The sequence below is a fragment of the Antrostomus carolinensis genome, unplaced genomic scaffold (assembly GCF_000700745.2).
Source record: "Antrostomus carolinensis isolate BGI_N321 unplaced genomic scaffold, ASM70074v2 scaffold10473, whole genome shotgun sequence".
Lineage (NCBI taxonomy): Eukaryota > Metazoa > Chordata > Aves > Caprimulgiformes > Caprimulgidae > Antrostomus > Antrostomus carolinensis.
Genome location: NW_010307293.1, coordinates 34,122 through 60,750, shown reverse-complemented (window position 1 = coordinate 60,750; position 26,629 = coordinate 34,122). Strand labels below are relative to the sequence as shown.

The window sequence follows — 26,629 nt, the reverse complement described above, 5'->3', positions numbered from 1 at the left end:
GCACTATGACAAACATGTGGGCTGTACAACACATTTGATTTTTTTTAACTCCTGTGGCACATCTGGTCCAAGGAGGAAGGAGCAGGGGTGTAGGAGACAGCTCAGAAAAGTAGGCTGCAAACATGCTGCTTGTGGTTGGGTGTGATCCTGGAGGAAAATGAGAGGTTTTACAGCCTGGATGTTGCTTTAGCATGTTGTGTGGGTAAGCAAGTAATCTGGAAAGAGAGTCCTAACTGCATCTGCCATGGTAGCTGCCAGTCTGAAGTTGATGAAAAGAATCCTGCATGTCCTACACACAGGGACAATACCAGAGGACAGACTGGTACGGGACCTCTTTTGCCACAGACAGCTGAGGAGGCTTTTGTGTTATCCTAGATGCTGCCTACCAAGGCAAATCCCATGATTGGAGGCCATGATACATTTCAGGTCAGGAACATATTTTATGGAGTCTTGGTAGTACCTTGAAGTGTTTCTGGGTGTCATGGTAGCACGGCTTGCAAAAGAAGCCTGTTCCTCCACGCAAGGGAGGACAGTATTGTGACTTTACTGATGCTCCCATCTTTTTCTGGCACCTTCCTCTTTTCTTTTCCTGCTCACCTCTGGGATGCATGTCCCCTTGCCCCCTCTACTCCATCAGTTCAGAAACTACTTGCCTGCTGGTTGATTTGCCCCAGTTGTCACTCTCTTTCCAATGGAAGTGGCTTATTCTAGCAACTCTGCAGGGCTCACAGCATGAATGATGACGATAAAGGGTAAGTGACATCAAATACATACAGTCCTTGCTGCTTCATATTAAACTGTGGCACATATACCTGAGTTCTGGCACGTAACCAGGAGAGATGACATTTAGGCAAGATGACCCAGAGCAGGAAGGGCGTCCAGGCCAGGCCAGTGCAAAGCAATGTGGCGTGGGATAGTGGGAGGGCTGCCAGCAGCCGAGTGGTCGGGAAGGCCCCCGTATGAACCTGAAAGCAAACAAACCCGCTGCCAAGTAGTGCTACTCCTGCTCCAAGGAGGATCACTTACTGCTGTATGAATTATTAGTTCATTTGTTGTAGTAAAAGACCGTGTGGACGCAAGGCACTGTGAGGAGACCAAACTAAAATTACATCTGTGTGCAAAAAAAGGCCTGGGAGTATATTTATATCCCTGCTTTGCTGGGACTGTTATTCAAAGCACAATATAAATCATTAAGTAAAAATCAAAATACCTTTGGTCTCTGCAATGTACCTGACATCAAAGCACAAGTTCAAGAAATTAAGCAGAATTGCTGATACTTGATGCTCAAGTCGATCTTCTGGGGTATCTGATTTATACTGCTCTTAATGTATGGGGCATTTGCTTCAGCAAATGAACTCAGCAATGTTTGGTGCTTTCCCAGCACACAACCAAAGTACTGACTCAGTAAATCAGTGAAACAAAATCACTGGTTTGAGGGAACCTTCCCTTCTTTCTCCACTTGCTGCACCTTCCCAACTAAAAGTAAAACTCAAAATGATATAATTTACTTTCAAACCTGGACTTTTTTTTTTTTTGTGTGTGTCATCTGACCAATTTAAAGTAGCTATACTAAACACAAATCTAAAACCCTGCATTGTAGGGTATGGAGTCTTTATAATGATAAGCAACCTTTGTATGTGTGACTGGGGCTTGAGACTGTCCCCAGGCCATGAACTTCTTGGAATCTGGAGCCCCTTTGGTTTTCTTTCAGGCTTGAAAAACACACTGGGGACTCTAGCATACGCACATAAATCTTGTCAGTTAAAAGCAGATAAATGGGAATCAGCGGAAAGTAAAAATACTCCACTTTTAATGGTAAACACCATAAAACATGGTAAATACTTAACTTCAGTTTTATAGCAAAAACTAAGTTCTGCCATCCCCACCCAGCTCTCAGTTCCCTTTTTTCGTCATTTGTCTTTCTTTGCAGCTTAAATTTTATTCCTAGTATGCAATATTCCTTCCCCATACTTCCCTAAGTATATACAAAATAATTTCATACAATATCAATGAAGTCCTACTCAGTGAGTTTTACTAACAACTTCCCAATTAATAGTGTTTGATGTCTCAATTTGTGTTCTTTGTTACAGAACTTGTCTGATTTCTTAATCTTTGCAGAAATGGAAAGGGGTTTTTTTGTAGGATTATGGCAGATGGTGAGAAAAAGGAACAGCAAAGGACTTAAGACAGTGTTTTAGGTAGTCTCACCAGTTCACAAGTCAAGGTGGCATAACTCCTAACAGTATAAACCTCTTGCACTCACACAAAGTTGGGATCCTTAATACCTATACCACCTTTGAAAATGCTGCTAAAGATTTAACAAAAATGCTTTTGGTCACTTAGGCCAAGTTAAAAGACTGTACATGCAGCCCACCCACTGGGACACAAAAATGCACGGATCCAAACCTCTGTGCAAGTAATACGTGACTGCAGAGGTTGAACTACTTGGAAGATAACCTTAGCTAGGCTAGGAGAAAGAAAAATGTAGCTAATGTAAAAGAAAAAGCTGTAATAACCATCTGCAAGCACACATGGCCTCTACTTCAGCACCCATAAAACTTAAAAGGATGAAAGAAAAGGAAATTGCTTTCAAAATAGCAAAGACAATTTTATAAACATTTATTCTCATGCTTTTTAGGGTGTTGGACTTGTTGCCCTCTTTCTGGTATCAGTAGTGCTGCATGTATGACCTTTTAGCATGAAGAGAGGTATATTTCAGGACAGTAAAGTCTGCTTCATTTTCACTTCTACCCTGCATATAAAGGCATATCAGTCTAAAAGTGTATTTTTTTTCTTAGGCAGCCCTATTGCAATGGTCACATGGCATTTCAGCCAGCTCAAGGGTGCCAGTGGTATTGTCCTGCACATCAAATCAGCTTGCATTGCCTGGGCTATGTTTCATCCTGTCCCACAGCTGTGAACAGGGGTCTGTCCTAGCTCCAAGGGGCTCTGTGGCTGTACAAAGCAATGACCCCATTTGAAACAAGAGAAGAAATCCAACACTAACTTCCCTAGACTAGGCTTACGTTTTACCCTTTTGCAAGCAGCACAGCTTTGGGCTATCAATAGCCTTATAGCTACTACAAGTCCCTTAACCGAGGGCATAGTGTGACTCTCTTTCTCTCGGACTGCAACTGCCAAACTACACGTCTGTGTCCCTCCTAAAGCTTGTTCCCCTTCCAAGCCCAGATCACCGTGCAGCCCAAACACAGTCCCGGCAGCAGCCGCAGCTGGGAGCTGCTCAATGAACCCCAAGGGCACTGCGACAGAGGACCTGGGCAACCTGTGGCAGTTTTAAACGTGAGGAATCAAAACCTGCTTTGTTGCCTAATATGTATCTTACTAAAGAACTTAATGGAGCTAAAAGGAGAAATCTGCTGCAACCTAAGAAAGAGTCATCTGTGCATTTGAAACTCATCCTGAGTTTCTGAGTTTTGCAAACTTAATCATTTTAGAAGAGCTGTGCTGAATTCAAATCCTGAATTGCATTGGGTGTAAGTTGTTTCTCTCCTAGGAAAAGAGAACAACGGTATGTACTTCACAACTTTCAGCTCCAGATTTCTCTCTAGCCTAGACATAAGCTTTGCATAAATTCAGAGCTCACCGGTTATTATGGCTTTATCAAGAACCTTATTAGTGATCATTAAAAATAATCTTGCTTAGAAGGGGACTGCTATGTGCAAAGCCCATCTTTCCTATTTACTTCGTGACTATTAATGGGGTTTTTTTAATGTTTATACATTAGTGCAAGGAATAGTGTTAGCATAATTCTAGTGTAAAATAAAACCAGCTGTATCCATTATAAGTGTATTACTGCCAGGAACTGTAAATATGTTTATGCTTGATAGCCTTTTGACTCAATAATATCCTGCTATCTCTGTTGGGCAGGCGAGTTTTTAAACCAAGAAAAGACAGGTTATGATTTTCATAACCAAACTGTGTTTCTTTTTGAAGTATGTTATCTAAATTTAAATTTTAAGAAGGTCATTACAAAAATCTGCCTGTGACTTTAAAGGAGAACAATTGAAATGTCATCTTCAAAGTGGTGGCAAGAAGGTACAAAGTGCACTAAGAACGAGTTATTCCTCCCAGATATACACATACGCAGACAAACCCTGCCATATCATACCATACAAACAATTTTAATTGTGTAGTTACAGTCAATAACCACTCCTAGTCAGAACATTTCTGCATAAAGAAAATTGTGATACACTTATAAAAACAGCCAGCTGTAACAAAATAACTGGTGTTTTCATAGCAATAAACTCATAAAAAAGAAATACACCTTTATACAGAAAATTTATACAGCTGTAGCTTTAAAATTGATTGTAAACCAAAGGAAGACACATTGCAAACATCAATTATTTTCACATTAATTGCATAAGTTTCTAAGGTGATCTATTAGTTTTATTTACCTAAGCTTATTTGCATGATAGTAAAAATTGCATACAACAATAAGAGTGAAGCTTATAGTATGAATTGCTTGGATAACATAGAGCACTTTTTATAGGCAACTGTGTAAAGCACATTTTCTCTATTTAAAACTTTTAAGACACTTTGTTTTACTGCCCATCAAAATACATTTATAAATAGAAAAAAAATCAGTATGATAACAAGAGAAGCAATATTACATTTAACGGAAACTTCCAAAAAAATTAATTACAACATGATGCTGCAGGATCTACAAATAAATAATGAGGACTAAATTGTGTTTCACATTTTCTTTTTCATTTTCTTTAAAACCATGTAACAATGAGAATGGAAAAAAAAAATACAGTGACCTTTATTTCCAAAAGAAAACAAATCTGAATTACGGCAGTGCCATATAATACAAGGCATTTGTTGGCATATGTTATCTTTAAACTGCATTCCACAGTCTATAGTTCTTTTGTAACATACAATAGAACAAGAGTAACAAACTCTTTTTTTATTTTACTTTTTTAAATAAATGTGAGTTTCCAAAGATCAAGTGTGGAGTGCTACAGTAATAATTAAAAACAAGAACAAAACAGAAACAAAAAACAGTAAATCACAAAAGTTGTAATGCTTGTCTGAAGGCTCCAGAATCAAAATCACTGGTATCATGCTTATTGGGTACACTGACAGTGTATCCAGTGAACACAAATTAATATCAAACAATCCTTAACGCTTCATCTGTTGCTGCGAAGCAGTTTGTAAAACAGAGTAAAACATCTAGTGCAGTCTGCATTATCCTTTTTTTTAACTTTTGTGCAAGTTTTGGAAGATTCATTGGCCAAACAATGAATAATAAAGGTTTTTCACAGAACGCAAGATGGAATTTTCATTTCAATAGTAAATACCTGTGGCACTGTTGAAAGAAAATAATACTTTTAGATCAGTCTTTCAATTCAGCATTAATCTCTGTGTTCCCTTCTACCGATAACTCTTCTTCTAGTTTAACTGAAAAAAGCGTGTTTGCGTTTTTGTCTTGGATGCTGTCTTCTAAATCTTTGAGCAACTCTTCTTCCTTGTACTCTGCAACATCCACCTCCAAACCAGAATTGTCCTTCAGCTTCCCATGGTGCTTGAGATAATATCGCTGGTTCTGAAAGAACTTGATAATGGTGTACTTGGGCAGGTCAAGCTGAGCAGAAAGAGTCTGGATTGCTTCTTCGTCTGGATACAGGCCTACGTCTTGTATGAAACTCTGTAGGATCCCTAGGGCTTCAACAGAAATCTTTGTTCGTGGTCGGGGCTTCTGACGACTTTCATCCTCAGATTCAGCTGGTGATGCTACTGTTGGTTGCCTTGGGGGTAGTCTGGGACCTGGTTGCTGTTGCTGCTGCTGTTGTTGCTGTTGCTGCTGCTGCTGCTGCAAGACAAAGAACAGCATTTTTTTTTTGCACGTGCTTTTTTTTCCCATATTTTGTGTTACCAAGAAAATCCATGAGGGAAATTGCAAAACTATAAACAAAGGCTTAGTAAGTTTAAACAATAAAAAGAAAAAAGAAAAAGAAAAAAGAAAAAAAAAAAGGCCCATTATTACTGAACCAGAATTAAGATATGAGTTAGTAACTCTCTGCATATCTCTCATGTAGCTGTATGCATGTGAGCAGAGTCAAGGGATAAAGGGACGATGGGATACAGACAGAAAGGTGGAAGGGAAACACTGGCTTTGTCTGACAGAACGTACCAATGACAAGACATCATTGCACTTCAGCTGACAAATTTTAATGAATGTGCTCCATGAGTTCAGTGCAGGCAAGACAAAACGCTAAGTAGGTGCCATAGGATAGGATTAACTTGACCAGCCTAGCCAGAACTGTAGCAAGGGCAAAGGGAGAAAAGTGCCAGAGGAGGGCAAATGCACAGGAGCTCTGCCAGCAGCAGCAGCTGCTGCCCAAAAACAAGGGCTGCAAATCTCTAGCAATAGCTAGACTGAGGGGATCAGGGAGAAAGAGAGCATTTTAGCTAAGTGTGGAAATATTCCACTACTGATCTGAGCTTATCATGCACTGAAGTCTCGTCAAATTTGCAAGCGTTATGACAGAATGTGTTAGCTGGAAGTGCCTAACATCACACTCTCAAACCCAGCCTGGGCAAGGACAAAGAGATCTGGAGGTAGGAAATCTGTATTTCCCCTTCTGGCTCCGACCCCTCTTGCCTGTGGTCTCAGAGAGGGTCTGTTTTGCCTGTGTTCAAGTAACCTGACGTATAAACATGAAACAAACATATTTACCTACTTCTGTGTTTGTGCTGGGGATTATTTAGTTAATATTTATAAAGCACTAAGACGCAAAGTCTAAGTTGCACTATTATTATTAGAAGGGAACATGCAGCCTTACGAAAACTCGGGCAATAAAAATGAGCCAGCATGCACATCAGAAGAATAAGATAAAGCAAATCATGATGTAAATAATTAACAAGAGCTTAAAATGAAGTTTTGCAAGCATGGATTCAGAAACATTCTTAAAAGGTGAGGCACTGAGCTCTAGGGACAGAAATGTTTTTCTCTTCTACTACCAGAGTACAGTACACTATAAGATCATGTTTAAAATCTAAAGTTAATTTATCAGCTACTGTTTTTGTTGACAATTCTTTTGCTTCACAGCACAGGAAGCACTGGTTAGTAAGATATTTTGGATCAGCAAATTTCTTGTCATATGGTACAAACCACCAGTTATTATTAAAAAACAACAGCAGCAAAACAAGCAGTTGCTATCACTACGTTTCATTTCCCTCTGCGAGTCTCCCCTCGACAATTTTTTGTGTGTCGGCAGTGGTGCCCAATCTTCCAGTTGCAGCTCACTTGCAGACCCTAGGAAGCACAAAATACTGTACGAATGATATAAATATTGGGGGAAAGACAATTCTGTCCATTTCACAGTGCCACTCGTGGTTGTGGAGACTTCACATAGTTCTCAACAACCGGTTTAGAAGCCATTGCTTTAAGCGATCTTCTTGTGTAAGATCTGACACAAATGCTAGTGGAATTAGGGCTCTTGCCTCATCCCTATTCACCTCCTTTCATGTTTTATGGTCTGTGAGCAGTCCCATTCAAGGCTTCAGTCCCAAAGAGATTCAAGACTACTCCCAGCACATTAAATTCTTACAAGACTGGAGGCTTTGTACATACAGATTGAAAACTTGTGACTTAGCTATATATTTATGCATCTACAACAATGACTGTGTAGAAGAGCAGAGACAAAACTCAGGCCCAGTCTCCCAATCCTTACTCTTACAAGTCATATTAACAGATTACAATGCAACTGCTTATGTGAATAATATTTGCGAGATCAAACACACAACTTTTATCAACAAGGCAAGAAAATCTAAGTAAGTGGCATAGTGGTTGAATGTTTATACTGTGCATAAGCTTCTCCTTTTATCCCCTTAAGAAGCGATTTTATTAAAAACAATGTACATTTTTAAACAAGTGCTGGTTTATTACTTAATATAGATCTTTCTCTCTCTTTTTTGCTAAATCAAACAGCAAGTTTCCAGGCTTTCACAATTACTTTAGTACTTGATATCCTAAGGGATTGTCTTACTCAGTTCGCTTTATCTTTAATATACACTCATGTTGTTTCTAGCTGTGAGATAACTCTATCCTTCCTAGCTTTGTAAATATTTTTTTGGATAGGTAATACAAATGATATACTGGGTCTCAGCTGAGGTTGGGAAAGCAACGGAGTAATATCTGCCCTTTAAGAGGGAGCAGTAAAAAGGCTGACATCAGGTCTTTCATGAGAAGGGATTAAAGAGTCTCCAGCTCAGAGAGACAGCAGCCTGCACTGCCGACCAGGGCTACAATATTGAGCAGAACAGCCAGCCATGCTCCCAGTGCCCCAGTGACAAAAGGGTCAGCGCAGCCCCCAGAGGCGGGGGCACTGCCGGGGCTGCCCCAGAGCAGAGGGTGGCTGCTCCCAAGCCCCGTGGCGTGGGTCCTGCATCCCCTCCTCTCTCTCCCTGACACGGTGCCCTTGTGCCAGCTCACCTGCGGAGCAGCACCCAGCCAAGGTCCAGCGGTCAGCAGGCCTGGTAAGAAAGCGCCTCTATGCTCTCCTTTCCCAAGGGTGGTGGGAGAGGGGCTCTGAAGGAAAAACAAACAAACATTGACTCACCCCAGCCTTGACTGGGGTTAAAGTGGGATGAGGAATCCCCTTCCCTTCACTCCTACCCGGGGCGAGCCACTGCTGTTGAGGGATCGAGCGCAGCTCCTGAACAGCAGTGCAACAAGCTCTCCCCAGTTCGCCGGGAAGGCGTTTGACAAGGGGTGCCGAATGCCTCTGCCCTTCCGTCCTGACACCTGTCTAGCCAGGGACAGCCAGCACAGAGGCTCGCCCGCCCAGCACGCCGGAGCCTCTGCGCCACCGCGTCCACGCACGTTTGCAAAAAACCACCAAATTGAAACAAAAAACGTGGGTGGTCCCACGGTCTCCTTTGAACTCCGGCGGCGGATAGCAGTGTGCTCTTGTCTTGTACTGGGAGACCTGCATTTAGCCTGGCTGGGAGGAAAGAAACACTAATTTCCTTTGCTCCGTTTAAAGCTTTATTTACTTAGCGCTCTGCGGGATTGGCCAAGGTAAACTAACCTGAATCTGTTCTGCTGGCACATGGATAATGTGGGAAGGCCTGTCACCATGGTGATGAACTGCATTGCTTTCTTGTTCATAAATGGCATCACGTTCAGGCTGAGGAAGACTGAGGAACCTTCGGATCATGGAGAGATTCTCCCAGAGGGTCCTGTTCTCTGGTGAGGGATCTTCTTTCCAACGTAACAGCTCACAAAGCCACCCCTTGAAGATAACACCAGCAAAACATTAGTTTTTTCCCTCACTTCATGAGGGGCAAACCCTGTACTTTAGCGGCACTGCATTCTCTCACGCTTTCCCCCGGTAAGAAAGAGCTTTCACTGTGCAGGCTGGGCTCAAAGCACACACCGACACACCGAGAGGCTGCTGTGCCACTTCACAGACCCTCACCAACCATGAGTACTTTAGAAAGCACCTTCCCCTGGGTATGGCACCACAGCGCTGCTGTTTGTTTGCTTAGAAAAGAACCAACTGATGAAGGCATTAGAATCCCTTATGCACTCCCCTCCACAGGACAGGGGTTTCACTGATGCCGGTATATTCTCTCTGCTGCCTATTTTCTTTTATGCAAGGCTACACCCACCCGAGATCACTGACACCATAGTTCAGGAGCTGGCAGATTGTCTGCTAAGCAATTTTTAAAATCCTGGAACGACTACTCAAAACAAGAAAGTACTTCAAATATCTGTCTTGACTGTAGGGCTGCTTAATGTGAAGCAGTGGTAGAGGAGCTCCCTGACATCCTTTTGAAAGACAGGAATCCTTTGACTAGATGCAGGAAAGTAATGTCTTCTTGCTGTCTGCTATGAGTAGAGGTGCCTCTGCAGGTGAACTTCTTTCAAGTGATAGATGATTATCTGTTCCAGGATTTTTCTCACAAACCCAGAAAAAAACAATATCTCAGGTTTACGTACATTATTAGGGTTTGAGTGGCAGGCAAGATATGCTCAAGCTTCTGATATACCCTTTATACCATTTCCAGATCACAGGACAGCAAGTTGCCTAAGAGTGTTCCTACTCTAATTCAGATGTGGTTTTGGGATACGGTGCAGAATCCCCTGCAAGAACTGTAGTAGTTGCTAATTTGCTTCCCAAACAGATAAACAAGTTCATCCTGAAAAGTTAAAAATTGTTTTCTTATGTCTTCTTAAAATTCACTTGAGGATTTTTTTTTTCTTAATTGTGCACTGGTAGCTTCAAAAGAAGAGTGCAAACACTCTAGCTAGCACATTAGTAGCAATTTTTTGGTATATTAAAATTTAGAAACAAAATATTATGTGTATAAAACATCCATACTTCCTTTCTTTTAGCTTCAAGGATCTGTTTTCAAAACTAGGTCTATGCAATTTTATTTCTTAATGCTCTATGAAAGATAATGTGACATTTTATTGAATCAACAAATAATATAAATGTACAGAAGCTTTTAGATCCTTTTTATATGTACTGGTAGCTGAAAAATGGTTTATCCAGACTAGTTTGCTACTAGATACAATAGATACATAGATACAATATAGATATGCATTTTCTTGAAGACATTTGTATCTTTAACTAGCAGTTAATAAAAGCAGTGTAAAAATATTACCACAATAGGAAAAGGTGAAAGTAAACAAATAATCTTAAATCATTCATATTGTATATGAAAATACTTAGTGGCATGTATAAAAATTTTAAGTATATTCTCTTGGAAATAAGTGGAAAACTAAACATACTGACACAGGAGAAAATGTCCCTGAGAAACAGAAATAATTGAAATGAAAAATATTAGAGAGATGGTGGTAGCGGAGCTGAGAAAGCAAAAATTCAAATGGGGCCAAAATCTGGTGGGTGCTCACTAGCTGCGCTAGGGAGGGAGGGGAGAGGAGGAAAGTGGCGGCAGCAGAAGGACCCCTTGCACCCCGGGGATGGAGCGGACCCCATGCCTCCACCACGCACTGAGGGTGGATGCTGGGTATGGCCCTGGGGCTCAGCAAGCTGGGCCAAACACCTTCCCACAGAGCACAACATGCACGGCCTGTCCAAGCCGGAATCGCATGGCACGTTTTTAAAGTGGTAGCAAGGGTCTGTGAATTCTCCTTCCCCAACATAAGGTGCCCTGGGACATGTTAGCAGGTTAATGTACGAACTGTCCTTGCCCCTAACAAAATCAACGTGTTGCTTGCATTTCTCTGCCCACCTTGCTTCCACGGGGATACGTGCAGGATTAGGCTCAACGGCTGGATTAGTTTTCTGCAGTGAGTTAAAAGAGGTGCAATCAGAAAGCACAGGTAGTTTGTTGGGGATGGAGGGGAGAAGATGATTAAGAGAAACAAATCTAGATTTTGTAATTGAAATGCAGTTATAAAATTTTTTAAAAACCCACCCTAACCCAAAGCATAAAAATTGTCCTTTGGTTGTCAGGAGTCTGGACTGCTTCACATTGAAACTGTTGGTCCTCTTTCTACTGGTGGTGAAACAGAGACCAGAGCTCACTGTCACAGCAGCTCGGTGAAAGTAAAATAGACAAGACAGCCTGTCCCCTCCCATGACAGCTCTCTAAGGTATACAGAGGGACTAGAAAAGAAATTGCACCAGGTATTAAGAAGCTGCACATATTTTGTCTGGTGACCATGCAAAGCACGGGGTTTTTTGGAAAAAAGAGAGGAGAAACTCTTTTTAAATGTCCAGTAGTAAAATAATTCCTATGTATTCACATTTTATGCTAATTAAACATATTTCACAACAACAGTTTTTGTTAACTAAGAAATTCCTTCTCCTGTTACTGTTTTTTTCTGATTCTATATTTACTAGATTAGACCTTAATTTTATTAATTACTGGTGACTAACAATATATTTCCAGTATTTTTCTATCAACTTTTGCACTGAAATAATGCTTCTATAATTCCTTATCTAAAAATGATTTGATGAATTGTAACCTGAAGCATGTCTCTGCTAGCCTTTCAGGGAAGGAGCGATTTTGAGATACCGAAATCAGATGCTTCTGACAGTACACAGAACAGACTGCTATTCTGCCAAAATGTCTCTTTTCCACTGGGTTCATCAAGTTTTTAAGGATGAAGACATCTCTGATGAAATATATGATGGGCAACATGGAAACAACCAACTGAATTCTTCCAAAATTGCAAGGATAGAAACAAATTTTTGGTCTTCATGGTTTATTTCTGGAAATATTTATGAAAGTTGATCTCAGAAATATCTCAGGAGAGATAGTGAATGGGCAGTCAAAGAGGCTATAGGGGTTTACATTGTTAGGAGACTACAAACTTTATACCAGTACACTTTCTTTTGGTTGAAACCCAACAAACAAAAACATAATTATTTCATTTAGTTTCAGGGTTCAGAATTCTGTATCTGACATAATTCTGTTCATTCATAAAAGTCAGCTAAATGAGAATGCATGAAAAGTTTTTATAAATTTCAGGAAAAGTGATCATACAGACTTCTACAATGGTGAATTTTATGTCCTGTAAAAATTGTAAGTTTTGTTTCCATTTGATGTAAAGAAATATGAAGCATTGTAGTTAATGCAGCTGAATTTTACAAGTGAATCTAACCAGATTGATTTTTCTCCTCTTATACTCATTTAACTCTAGACCAATTTCTGTCTAGTTCAAAAAACTTATTCTGAAGGAGGGCTTGGACCACTGTTTTTTTCATGTCTTTATAGTCTTACAGGAAGTGGAAAGGACCACAAAATAAAAAGGAAATATTTATAAATCAGATTGGATCACAAGCAGTTTATACAGCATATATAGTACATAATTAAAGAAAAACAAAAACAAAAACAACCCCAAAAAACCAAACCAGCCTTAAAATAATTAAGCCAATATATCTACGCAGTAAGGCAAACCCCCCAAAACTCTGCAATGACATTGGGAACAATCTTGATTTTAAAACAGAGTAAATTTGCCAGGCAACATTACACTGAATATAAAAAGAGTACAAAGCAAAATATAAACATTAGCCACATGTAAATATGTTTGGAGAACTTTCAGGATGTTACTACTTTTCAAACTGACAAAGTTTAATTTGACACCTTCTGTTCTAAAACCTTTGTTTCTATTCAAAATCACGCCTTTAGCTGCTATCAATCACTGTGCTCTCCCTATTACTTAAAATACTGGCATGGGCCCTGGATAAGCTGAAAATGCCATGCAGATGAATTCTGAGATAATATGTTCAAACCTGTTATATACAACACAAATCCTGTAAAGTTATGTATTGTAAACCTACATTTATTGGGAACTAAAAGTCTTAAATCCATCTGCTACAAAGAAAATACTGTTATGCACTTTCAAGTAACCAAGTACCATCTGCAAAGGTCTTGCTACAGTAAGCAAGAAAATGGTGAAAAAAAAAAAAAAGATGCTAAACCTAAGATATTTAAAATAAATAAGAGTCTTCTGTCTGGTTTTTTGATAGGGATTTAGTAAAGAAACATAAGACATTAGAGGGGAAAAAAAAAAAAACTGTGAAAGCCGAACTGCCAAACTATTGCAGGAAAAGCGCAAAGAGGATAACTGCCAAAAATTAGACTCTGCAAGACCCATGAGCATGCTTATTTTAAAGAAAGCATCTATGCATTTTATCTATGTATCCAAATGCTATTTTACTCAGCCTGAACTGTGCTGTATTTAAATAAAATCTGCTCTTTCATGTAGAGTTTCTAACAAACTATTCTTGCATTCTAGTATCTTGCTCAGTAAAGAAAAAAAAAAACCAAACAAACAATAATTGAAATCTGTACTTAAGGTGCAAATACCAATCCTAACTAGATCAAAGAGGGTAGCACTACAATAATGAAAGATGTTTTCTGGGCAAGGCTTTCCAATTCAGCAACAAGCACATCTAATCTGGGAAGAAAGGGTTTCAAGGTGAAACAACTGAACTCTTTTGCTTGGTTAATTTGTTATAGTGATAATAATTTGCCAAATGATTAATATTTCTTACAGAATAACTAAGAAAGACTCTAACAGTTCTTAAAAGAGCTGTAATTTGAATCTAAGAAGGCAAAACATTTTAGAGTATCAATGCTAGGATCTGAACAGTTTTTCTTTGGTATAGCATATCTAAGATTATTTTGTATCATTCTCTGGGGCATGCAGTATAATAAAAATATATGGTGTTAAAAAGAAATCAGTCTAAATAGGGAGGTATTTGATACAAACATTTTATCAGAAAGTGTGAATTGCATTTCAGCATCTACTGTGAACAAAGACTAAGTACATAATCCATTAAACAGTACTTCTAACTCAAAAAAATGAGTATTGTAGACTAAACTAAAGTAGGCATTTTGAATGAGCACATTTTCAGCAACTAACTATAAAGCTAGCAATTTATCATTCAGCAAATAATTTTCTACTTTTAAAAGAATCTGTAAGTGTTACTTATGCTAATGAAGACTGTTTTTAATCTGCCCACAAACATGCTAATAGAGGGCATTTTTTTTTATTTACAATGCTGAAGGCACTCCAGTTTATAGAACACAGATATGAAATTACACTTGGTAAAATGGGCTCTTAATTGTCTGAGCAACCCAAATCCTTCACCTTTAAAGCAAAAGCCTACAGACAAAACAAAGGAAAGGAACTCATGAACAAAATTTTAGGTATTTACTTTTTCCCCTGCAAAAGCCATCCAAACTCACTTTACAAATCTCGTTTTTATTCCAAGTGGCTGTGTTCATCACAGATATTTCCATTTATTTTCAAAACAGAATCCACGTATAGGAGAGAAGAAAAAAGGCCGACATCACCACTACAGTATATGCATATATTCTTAATCTTCAGTATTAAACTTATAAGATGTTCATTGTACAGAAAGGTTGCTTTGGAAAAGTCATAATACTTTGAACAAGATACATAATGGTAGCAAAAGAGTACTGAAAGCATTTTAAATTATTTACTAGGTTAAAAGGGTGAAATGGTACTTTAAATACATCAAATTTCATCATCTGGGCCATTTTTTGGTGGCAAAGTGGTATTGATCTTTTCAAATGCTTAAAATTAACTATTTCCAGAAGGTCATTATTTGATTAAAGGCATTAAAGTTGAGGGCAAGAAATGATGCACTTTGTCTTCTTTCCCATTCAAATAATCATGTAATTTAATCAGAACTATCCCTTCATGTCCTGTAATAAAAATGTTTGTCTTAAGATATTGTTCTTTACCTAACATATTAACCTTTAAATGTTATGAAGTTCTAAAGAATAATCTCTGCTTAGAGAAGATTCTTCCATAATACAATGAAAGGATCTCCAGCATTTAAATTGCTAAGGCCAAATTTCCCCTACACATTGACTGGAAAATGCATTAAACCCTTCAACTAAGATTTCTCACAGTGTTCACCAGGATCGAAAATTCAGGGAGTTCTGAATCAGTAAGCTCATGCATATGGCATTGAGAAGCAAAACAAACATATGTCACTTCAGCACAAACAAATACAACCAATAAGTAACAATGGACACTGCTTTAATTATCTGGGAAATGCAGTTCACATCACATTTGTATTATCCAGAAAAAATACAGCAGGGAACACCCACTGCAGGGTTAAGAACAGAGCCTTTAATTCAAAATTCATTTTCAGGAAGAGATTACTTAAATCTGACTTCTTTCTGTGTGAAATACCTGTGGGTTCAGACATGGGAACAAGCTTAGATGATGGAAGCGGTCCTTTTTTAGCCTTAAATGTCCTTCTGGAATTTCCTGACTGGAGGAAAATCTATTCTGACTTCAGGTTTATCTTTCCTAAAATATATAAATTATCTTGGTTATCTCCTATGGAAAGCTGAATAGACCTAAATGCTGCATAAAAGAACTGAAGACTATTGAAAGAAGGATCAGTGGATTTTTTTGTAAAATTTTTAGAAAACCAATAATCTACCTGGCTTAGTAGTTTTTGATACCGAAGAATACATATGTTAGTGAAAGCCTTTTCAATTTAGCTTTTATTTTCAAGTCATTAAGCACTGAATTCTGTGAAGCACATACTTTCAAGCAATTTTTAAAATGTATATGAATGTTCAACACTTCGGGATTATCTGATTTTGCTCACAAAACTGTGTATCTTTAATTAAAGAAGAAAAAGCTGGTTTTCAGCTTCTTCCAGAAGACAAGCAGAGATATCAGAATATGAATGCCTGTTCATGAGATGTGGCCTAAAGTGATAATAAATGTCCCCAGAAAGATTGTTGCATTAGTATTTTATTTACACTGATCAGCCTCAAGTTTCAGGCTTTGCCTTTGAGCGTTCTCCTAAATCAGAGAAAGTTTGAAACCTGAAGCTGTCCTTTATCTCCAGATATTTCTGGTTTATCTATTTTACTGGCTTTCATTACTAGAACATTGAAAGGGAAAGCCAGATGTGAATTTTAAGTAAACCTGTATCTGCCATAATAATAGATGAGATTTAGCAAAACAAACAAACTGAAAACCCTACAACCTCATAGGGCTTTTCAGAAGAAAGGTAAACTTCAGTAGCAGGAAAAACTTCCTTTGAAGACTACTGGAACAGATTATGCCATTTCCTTTAACTTCTTATCCAACCTATTATTCAGCTGCACCACCTGTCTGGATGTTAACTCCACCTCTTCTCTGGGTTGGGGGGGCAGGGGAAAGACCAAACAGCTAGCAATGCTACTGATAGTATTTCATTACAATTTTTTGGGCGATATGGTAGGGGAAAAGATTTCTAACGTCTCTCCTTCTCTCTGCTTTTTCTCCTCTCCAGCAGCAGCACTTAAAAATTAAATACATATTTTTATTCATGTAAACATCCAAACAAATAAATAGGAAAAGGAAACTCACTAAAGTGATTGTAAAATTCAATGGCAAGTAGCAAACAAGTACAAAACCAAAATGACCTGGAGAGCTGTGGCCCTGCACCTGCAGTCTTGCCTGTCGTATCAGACCTCTCCTCCTATCCAGAGCGATGGTAAGTGGCTAAGAGCCCGTGCTACTGAAAAACATGTTGGATTAAGGTCTGAAGCTGTATCAAAACTGGTAGGTATGTTCCCTGTGTATGAACTTTTGAGATGTACCCCCGAGCTCATGGAAAGAAAAAACCTGACCCGTTAACTCCAAAGGTGAATGAAAACATAAGTATCGTTACTTTCTGGCTGAGTAGAGAAGGAATGAAATAATCTAAGAAGGTCTTCTCCCAAGCTTGGTTTCTCTGCTCTCAGCCTCCTCCACCTTTCCTTTCCTTTGTTCAAATGTATGTTTTTTACTGTATTGCCTTCAACTGCCTAGCAATGATAGATAGGCACAAGCCCTAATCAAAAACATAATATGCATGCCTTTGAAAATCTTACATAAAATGCAACTACATTCATACGTAAAAAGAAGGGAAAAAAGTAACAGATGCAAAAAACAGTGAGTGAAGCTTTATTCTGCCTTTCTCTACATCAGATCCTTCCTCTTTCACACACACGATTTCAATTGGCATTGTAACTGTGATACACACGTGACAAAAATGGACTTAATTAAAAAAAAAAAATCTAAACAAGAGAAAACAACTGCTAATTATTAAATAAGTCAGTCTTACTCTGGTACATTACTTTTTATAGTACAGGCATATAAAATGGGTCAGCGGGTTTCACAGAAGGTGACTGGTAATATATGGCCTTTCATCTTTTATTTAAGTAGAAAGAAGTACTGATTTCACTGCAATATTGATGCTTCCCTTGAAAGTAAACACAACCTTAAATCTCACCATGACCCTTAATAGCCCATATTTATTTATTCTTAAACATGCAATCAGTTTTTGTATGACAGCTATATCTGCAGTTCAGTTAGAGAAGAGTTTTTAATAGAAAGAGCCTGGCAATTTTAAAAATCTTTTTTACTACTATCAATTTACAAGTGAAGAACAAATGTTATTATTACATTGCTTACAAAGATTTAACATTTGCTTTGGGGGAAAGACCTCTAGTAAAAAGACCATAGGGCTAAAGTGTCACTTCCATAATTATATGTGTGTATATCACATTGCTAAATTTATTTTTGTAAAAAATATTATAATTTCCCAGAGGGAGTAATTTAAATCCATGCCTTCTTGTCATATGCTTTTTTTTTTTTCCAGAATTCATTTTGGATCACGGGAAGGTCTTCCTCGCACCAGAGAATCATAGGCTCGTAGATATTAGGACTTCATTGTAAATTCAATTCAGTTGACAAGATGTTCCAATAAGTAACATCATTCCAAAACGATACACAGCTCCAATCCATTCTCAGACATCCCTTCAGATTTTTATGGCCTAACTAAATGATTTCATATAGACTTGAATTGGGCATTTAAATATTCTAAGGAAATTTCTTTTAACTTTTCTCTTGCAGTTCAGATGGCTTCTGTGGCTCTCAATTTTGTAGTGAAGAACACTTAATGCTCTGATAATGCCAAGGGTGAGGGGAGTCTTAAGGAAATTGAAAAGAAACTTTTCCCTAACTCTCCTCAAGATTTTGTTAACCACTGAAACAGCCAGAAAATTAATAATGCCCATTACCTCAAAGCAGTTAAAAAATATCTTTAAAATCCACAACTGTGAAAGACAGACACCTCCCAGCAAATGAGAAGGGAGCAGCCAGAAGCATATGTTGCACCCATGGAAAAATAAAGGAGTGAAGCCCTTAGAAAGCTAAAACACCCTTACTTGTAGAATGCTTGCTTGGGGCATAGACTTAAAAGAATAGGAAAGCTGGATTAAAAGAGAAGCAGGAGAGATCGAGTCTTTCCCTTGTGGCTGGCTGAGGGTGGGAACCACCACAAGAGTGTTTTCAGGTATTTTGTGCCAGGCTGGGGACAAGAACAGTCGCAAGGGAAAAGCTCCCATAGAGAGGAGTGCTTAGTGCTAGACCTTTCCTCATCAGCCAAGAGAAGTGCCAGCCAAGGCGAGCCCGGGCACCAGCCCTAGCCGTGTTTCCAGGCAGCAGAATCTGCTCGGAGGGGCAGGCAGCAGCTTCAGCACCAGCTTCTGCCCTTCTATCAGGCACACTTCTGCCTGTCCTGATCCCTCCATCCCATTCCCTTTCCCCAGGCAAAAAGGATCAATCCCTTTAATTAGGCTCTCTCCTCACATTCAGTAAGAGTAAAAAACGATTTCTTAGAGGTGAAGCAAACTGGCTGCCCCAAAGCAAAAAATAAAAAGAATCTCATTTAAGCCCTTCATAGCTTTATTTTTTAAAAAATAACTGTTTTTAAACAGACAGTGGAAAGTTCCTCTATCTGTAGAGCCTTCTCCTGCATGTTACTTATACTAGAGATGCGAAGCACCAGGCTCAGCAAAATACCTAGTCACTTAAGTAAAACCACAAACATAACTGGTACGTGTGCAGATCTGGCTCAGTTGAGGTCCAAAACTTCAGAGAATTCTGCAAAGGACCACTCAGTCCAAGCACCTTTACTTCACAAAGATACTCAAAACGGTTTTCATTTGCTTCTCAAATGCCATCCTGAAATAAGGGAACATGACTGCACAGGAATAAAAATGAGATGACCGCTGACTAACACTGTGGATTCAGAGAAAATTTAGCAGTTTTGGAATGAGATAAATATTTGCAAATTGGAATTTTTCTCCACTTAGCTAGCTGTGTGCTTGCACTCGTCCATTCATTACATTCCAACAGTTTAGGGTAATTCGTAACTAAAAATCTGAAGTCTGACTTAAGAGGTTAAATTTGACAAAAATAAAAATATATAATAGACATAATGAGAAATTAGGAATGGTGAAATTAAAGATTATATGGAACAAAAGACTGTTCCATATAACTGGAAATCCTAGAAATCCTGTAACATTCTTTCAGGTGTTATATATTTTAAATTATCCAGTTTAACATTCAGGGAGAAAACACCTACCTATTATTTCTTACTCCTTCCTTTGCTCAACAACCTTTCACCTGAATCATAATCGGTTGCTCCTTTAACAAACCACTTCTAAGACCGTTACAGTACATTTGTGTTTGCGTAAGATGCCTTTATTCTTTGCAGTAACGTGCTTAGCAGCTCTCAGTTTTTCAGGAGGAATTTTGCCCCGTCGTTTCCTGTTTAGTTATGGGTTGAGCTCGCTTTTGTTTTCTGCGCTGTTTACTTGGTACCCTGCTTCCCCCATTGCTGGGAACCTCGCTGACTCCTCAGCCTCCCTCTCTCTCTGCTCTGGCACTACAGCTTTGTTTTCAGTTCCGTACGTCATTAACTCTCGTACAACTCACTCAGACTTTTCCCTTCTTCCCCCCCACCCCCCCCGCCCCCCCAGATATCTCTGTGTTGCCATGCAGGGAAATGAATGACATTTCACCCATGAATCTGGCAGTGCTGGTGACCAGCCCTCGGCTCCCCATGCCCAGCAGAGCCCAAGGGCGTGGGCTGCCCACGCTGCGCCCCGCACACAAGCTGGTATTTGTGCAAAGCAACGGAGCGCGGGGGGATGCACCTGGGGTGGGACGTCCTAGGCAGAGCTCCAGTACACAGGGGACAGCAGTAGGACAGGAGAAAGGAGCAGATGGAGCAAGAGTGGCTGGTGAGGGTGTATGTGGTGAGGAACGGGGTGGGAAAAAGACAAAGAAGGACTAAGAAGAGAGCTATAACGAAAGGAATTAGTGAAGGTGGCGAGAGGAAAACAAAACAGAAGGTGAGGATACAGAAAGCAGGAAGAGAGATTAAGAAAATCCATCCTGCCAGACACAGCACCTCTTGTCAGGCAGACAGCAGGTGCTGCCTGAGGAAGAGCTGATTCACGCATCTGGAGCACAGGAACCGAAACACCTCTAACCTAAGAAAGAAAAACTAAAAATAAAAAACTCAAAGGAGGTGGGAGAGGGTCTGTGCTTTTTTCTTTTGGCAATCCAGTGCTTCCCAACTGCAGGACATTTTCTGAATAGTTTTGCAAAGAAACAAGACCTGGATTTCCGGAGCCTTGCAAGAATCCTGACAGTTCATTTCAGCATTAGCTCTTCCAATGCCAGCCCTTCCTGCCCTCCTCTTCTCCTGACTGCAGACTCATTTTTGAGACATTTGCATTCATAGTACCTCCAGGGTTTTGGCTGGACCTCCAGGACAAGATTTCCCCTTTGTTCGGGGTCTGCACGGACCCCGGGGAGTCAGTGCCCCAGGTGGCACTGCTGTGCAGCAAGGGACGCTGAGGGCACACCTACTCAGACCTATGCTTACTCAGTACTGGGGGACTAGTAATGCACTCAGTACCTGCTGGCCAACTGGTATGAGCATGGGCCTTTAACCCTCTCTGCAGTAGTCTGGGGGGCCATCTCTGTAACCAAATTTTCTGCTACAAACCATGCCTTCAGTGGCTTTCAAAAACTATCCTGCTCACCTTCTTCTGACTGACTTTGAACACGGAGTCTTAGTTCCCTGTCCTTCCCTGCACTTTCACTACTGCCACTGCATCACAAATCACTGGCAATGGATAAAACAATCTCATACTAAAGCTACTTGTTTTTAAACCTCCCCTGGAAGCCTTATTACAGATTAGATTTGATGAATTTCTATTAGATGCACTGCACCACTCCTCTCGCCTGACAATACCTGCAACAGCTCTTGCTGTTGCATTCTGCACACTTAAGTTTTTTTTCCCTTGCTGTAAAAACTGTTTTAGAACCTTATAATTAAAAATTTATATCAAAATTGCATTAATTTTTTCCTCTGTATAGGAAAAGTAGCCAACAGTGATCCACTAAAGAGTAGATGATTTCAAAAGACCTTACTAAGTACTGAAGGCTGTTTAATCATGGCAAGCTGAACAATTTAACTGAAAAATGGGTTTCTATAAAAAGTAAAACAATTTACAGACAACATTTAGTTTCCTAAACACTAACCATAACCTGTTTTCATAAGAAATACTGGAATATTTTAATTAAAAAAAAAAATCCATTTGCCAAAATTCTAGACACTTTTTTAAAAGAATCTTTTCTCCAAAGGAAAAGGAAGAGGGAAGAGTTAGCAAAGAGACAAAATTCATGGTGAAAAATTTGGCAGAAAATTTTATTTCTGCTAAATTTAGGTAGCAATGAAGACCACATTTTTGGTTAGAAGCTCTTCTTAAAGTGAGGAGCGAGGTGTTCGCTGGCATGTTATTTTGAAAAACAACACAGTAGGTTGACTTCTTTAAGTGGGCATAAAACCCAGAGATTAGAAAGTCTCAGAGTGAGAGTCAAACCCCCATGCGATATCTGATTTCTCTGCCAAAACAAGGAAGGTTTTTAATAAAGGTCATGGAGAAATAATCTCCAAAACCGGCAGCGTCTCTTTTCCCCTGTATGTTTACTCTTTTATTTCACTCCTTTACAGTGAAAGGCAGACTTTAATACACCCGCACACACAAAAGGAAACAACAACCAAAGAGGAGAGGAAAAAAAAAAAAGGAAAAAAAAAAAAAGGAGCCTGAAATTTTAGTTACACCACATGTGGTTTTCATTTGTGAAAAATGAACAAGCTGTTTGTGGTTAAACTGTCTAATCTGCTGTTATCAATCTAGCGCTGCATTCAAGATTTACAGGATACATCAGCTTCTGTGCCACATTAGCTGTAAAAGGGAGAGGGGGTGGGAGGAAAAAGGAGGAGGAGAGAGTTTATCCTGAGGAATAATATTTCCAATGCAGCCACACTCACACTACATCTGGTTGTGCTGGTAGCGGCAGTTAAATTGAAATATTTCACAGCGTGTGTCAGAAACATGCAGAATGGTAATTATGACAGATCTGATTAAGCCTGAGTGCCACTAGCTCCCTGGCCAGCTCCGGTTGTGCAGGTGTGACCTTGTGCGTGCCTGCGTGTGTAAATAAAATTAATTACAAGCGAGAGGGCGAAGGCTTCGGTGACATCACAAAGCGGAGAAACTCCCAAGGGGGAGACCTAATGGAATATTTTCCCTCAGTCTAATAATACAGTTCATATTGACTTGAGGTAATTAGTGGGATCATTAAAGCAGTTTTCCCGGCGTATTTGGCTGCCTGATCAGATTAGTGAAAATGTTCTTCAGAACAAGCCCTGTGTGGTCTGCCAGAGAAGGAGGAAATAAAAAGCAACAAAGCATATTTTGGAATGATAAGCAGCACTGGACTTTTTGCACAGCATTTTGCAGGGCCAGTCTCGGGAGCCTGGGCGCCTGACTCTCCTGACCGATCCAATCTTTCATCCCAGGCATGTGGGCTCCTGCTGCGTGTCATCGAAGACTTTTAAATTTTTGTTCCTCTGTCCTTCAAAACTATGCCGTTCCTATCCTTCGCTGCTTGAAAAAAACCCAGATAAAAGCCTTGTGGAAGTGCTAGCCTTAGAAGAACTGCATTAAGATAACTGGGAGAAGGCTGAAGAATAAATATGTGATCAGCTCCCTGCCACCTCTCCCCAAAAAGCTAACAGAAGATTGAAGGCACCAGGTTCAAGAATTAGTAACATTTTTATTTCCTAACACGCTTATACCAGCAAAAAAAAAAGGAAAAAAAAAGAAAAAAGTTTAACTATGATATAAAGTCTTCCACGGTAACAGAACACAGAGCTCTAATCAAGAAATGGACCATTTGTTTAAAAACAGTCTATTGAGCATGCTCTACCTTGCAAATGGAATATGCCAAGCTCTGTCACAGATGGCAAGCTTTGACAGTTCCCATCCGTAGCGTCGATACTCGACAGTTCAGCACAAGATCAGTGACATTCTGTCTCATTAGAGCCACGCTAATTATCACAGCTAGTTTCAGGGGAAACCATGTGTTGCAATGGTCAATTTGAAGGAGTCTGTGCATCAACAAACTGGTAATAAGGATCAGACACCTTATTATATGACAGCATGCTGCCTATGATCTGATTTACTGAATCAGAGGTACTGAGGCAACACTGAAGCCTGATGGGTTATGGAATCGCGTGTACACAATGCGTAGCTAAAATATGCTTTAAAAATAAAAGAGCACTATCCAGAAACAATATAAATAATTTTTAAATGGTGAAGTTATAATGAGGACTTTTTTCATTTGTCATTAAGACATGCAGAGATGTTCAAGATCTTGTCAGACAATTTTATCTTTAATCAGATCATATAAGATAAATAATTCAAAATGAAAACTGTAAAATTATGGATTATGCTAAATTACAATTCATTCCATACGCTGATTTTTCAGTTTCAATAACATGTACCAAACATTCCTTATGTTGTGCCGTCTTGCTGCTTTAACAGAATTTTATATTTTGTAAAGAGCTTTCTCTACTTGGCTCTCTTTTTTCATTTGTACATTTAATGACTTAAACGTGTACTTCTCCTAGCTTCTTCCACAAATTCATGCTCCTTCCACCAAACAAAAATCATCCAACCAAGGATCCATCCACCCCTTTGCTCTTTCTGGCCACCCGCAGGGATGCATCCTGCCAAGCGCTCAGCGGTCCCAGTGCCTCGCTGCAGGCTGAGGCCGTGAGAGCATTAAGCATTAACTCCCGACGAATTTCGGGCAGGTACATGCCGCATCCCTCCAGGGAAACTCTCCCTGGGGCTCAATACACTGCCTTTCCTGAAGCTGCTACCAGTTCTTCAAACGTGTCTCTGCAGATTGTAAGCAGCGCCTGCGCAGCCACCCGCCTGGCTGGGAACCTCTAGCCGGAGCCGATCTGACCCCACGTGTAAAGCACGCTGAGGAAGCACACCTCTTCATCAGTGTGTCAACAAATCCAGCCTTTGCCTTACACGTTGAAAGGGCTGTCTAGCCCCAAGGAGCTGTCTGAAGAGGTCAATATATCCTCTTACCAGTTAAGTATTTTCCATTCTGTACCCTTTTCTTTGGCTTGAACTATTACAGGTTTTAATGCTTTTTTTCCCCCTCTATACAAATTCCATAGGCAATCACACACTGATACGAACCACCTTGGAGTTTTTAAGGTGATTTCTCTTCAGTGCATCTTCATTGATTCAAGAAGTTGCTGTCTACTTTTTTTACTAGCGGGAACCCAAGATCTACTGAAGTCAACCCACTCCAATAAGGTCATACCAATAATGTGGGATATGGCCAGGATGCATGCGGGCCCTTCTCCAGGGCTACCCAGATCAAGCAACAAGTAAGTTAACCAAAATCAATTTTTCTACTGTCCTTCCAAGAAAGAACTAAAAAAAGAAATTCTTAAGGAAATTTCCTGAGGCTTTAATCTGTAATCCTGTGAAGAGATGTCATAAAATAAATTAAGACATGGAGCAGAAGAAGGACCTAGTGCATTCTAAGCATTCACCTTGTTCCCGCAATAGAAACCCGAAAATCTCCTTGTCTCCAACCCAGGGAGAACAGAACACACTATGACACTGCAACATGGTATTTTGTGAAAGAAACAGATCAGCTCTATCCGCAAAGTTTCACAGTTTCACTGGATGACATGCTGCTTTATGGGGCAATTCCGGATTGTGCATAGAAGCCCATCTTGCTTTCTCAGTTCAAACTCTTCCTCTCCCATCCCCACTCCTGCTGCCCATGGGCACCTATTCAACTGCCAGAGCAATCACCCTCAGGTAGTGGATGGGGGAGGAAATTTTTTTTTAAAAATAAATAAAATAAATAGAGGCTGTTGCGTGGTGTAATTTTGCAGCTGATGTTTTTTAGCTACTGTATCTCATCTTCCCACGAGGGTGAAGGGTTTATTACCAGGTGGACCTGTGGAATGATGGCAGACCTCAGAGCATGTTTTGTTTCCACCTCGCGTCTCCCCATGCTGTATCCCTCCCCACTCCACAGAGAAGCCATTGTACACCGAGGTGGGGGAAAAAGAAGGTTTTAAAGCCAAGATTTAAACCCAGGAAGTGACTCAGCTGCTCTGAGGGAGACAAAGGTGGGAGACAACTTGATGGAGAAGCGGAGTGACAGGCGAAGGACCGAACCCCTGTCTGTCCCCCAGGATGGGCCTTGCCAGGGCAGCCTGAGGCACAGCACCCTGAGGAAACAGCTTTGGAAATAAATTTCAAGACCCAACTCTTAAAGCCACATTGTTACCAGAGGGTTACTCTTGGTGATAAAGAGGTTTCTTTTCCCCTCACTGGAAAATAGTTGAATAGATCGTTCTGTATCTGCGGTAATGGCATGTTACATCTTCGTGCCAGATCCGCAATACCATGCTTGTTCAGTGTGGGAAGCTGTTTAAAAATGACTTTCCTATTAGAGTATATAGCTTAGTCTCCAGATAGAAAAACCCAGATCAAAGATACAGCATTTATAAAACTGATGGTTAAAAAGATAAAAGTGAGATAACAGACAACAATTTTTCACTGTAAATCTCTAGGTTTACTACAACATTAAAATTTCCAGTAAAAGCAGGGTTTTATATACCTGAACTCTAATGGCCTATTCTGAAAATATTTATGTCAGGAAAAGCATGGTATTTGCATGCCAAAAGCAATTTTAGTGCCAATGTTTAGCATTCCCTTCCCATTTAACTCCTTCCCATCCACTCACAAGTGCCTAATGCCTACCCGCTGCACCTCCCCACGCAGCCTTTCGGAGGAGGAAGCTCCAGGTGCCTACTAAGGCAGAAACACTCCTAATAAAATACCACTGCACAAAATACTTGTGTGATAGTTTAGAATGGAGTCTCTAGCATGGTCTGAA

At 39.9% G+C, this 26,629-nt stretch overlaps 1 protein-coding gene across 1 annotated transcript in view; it reads right to left on the bottom strand.

The window, feature by feature from the left end:
- Nucleotides 1–4,252: 4,252 nt before the first annotated feature.
- The window catches only part of SATB1 (SATB homeobox 1), a 48,617-nt gene continuing 26,240 nt past the window's right edge, over nucleotides 4,253–26,629 (bottom strand). The window contains exons 7-9 of the mRNA XM_029084353.1: nucleotides 9,057–9,260; nucleotides 8,459–8,554; nucleotides 4,253–5,833 (exon numbers count right to left, since the gene is read on the bottom strand). Of these exons, the coding sequence (XP_028940186.1) occupies nucleotides 5,357–5,833; nucleotides 8,459–8,554; nucleotides 9,057–9,260 (777 nt within the window). The 3' untranslated portion in view covers nucleotides 4,253–5,356. The remainder of the gene's footprint in view (nucleotides 5,834–8,458; nucleotides 8,555–9,056; nucleotides 9,261–26,629) is intronic.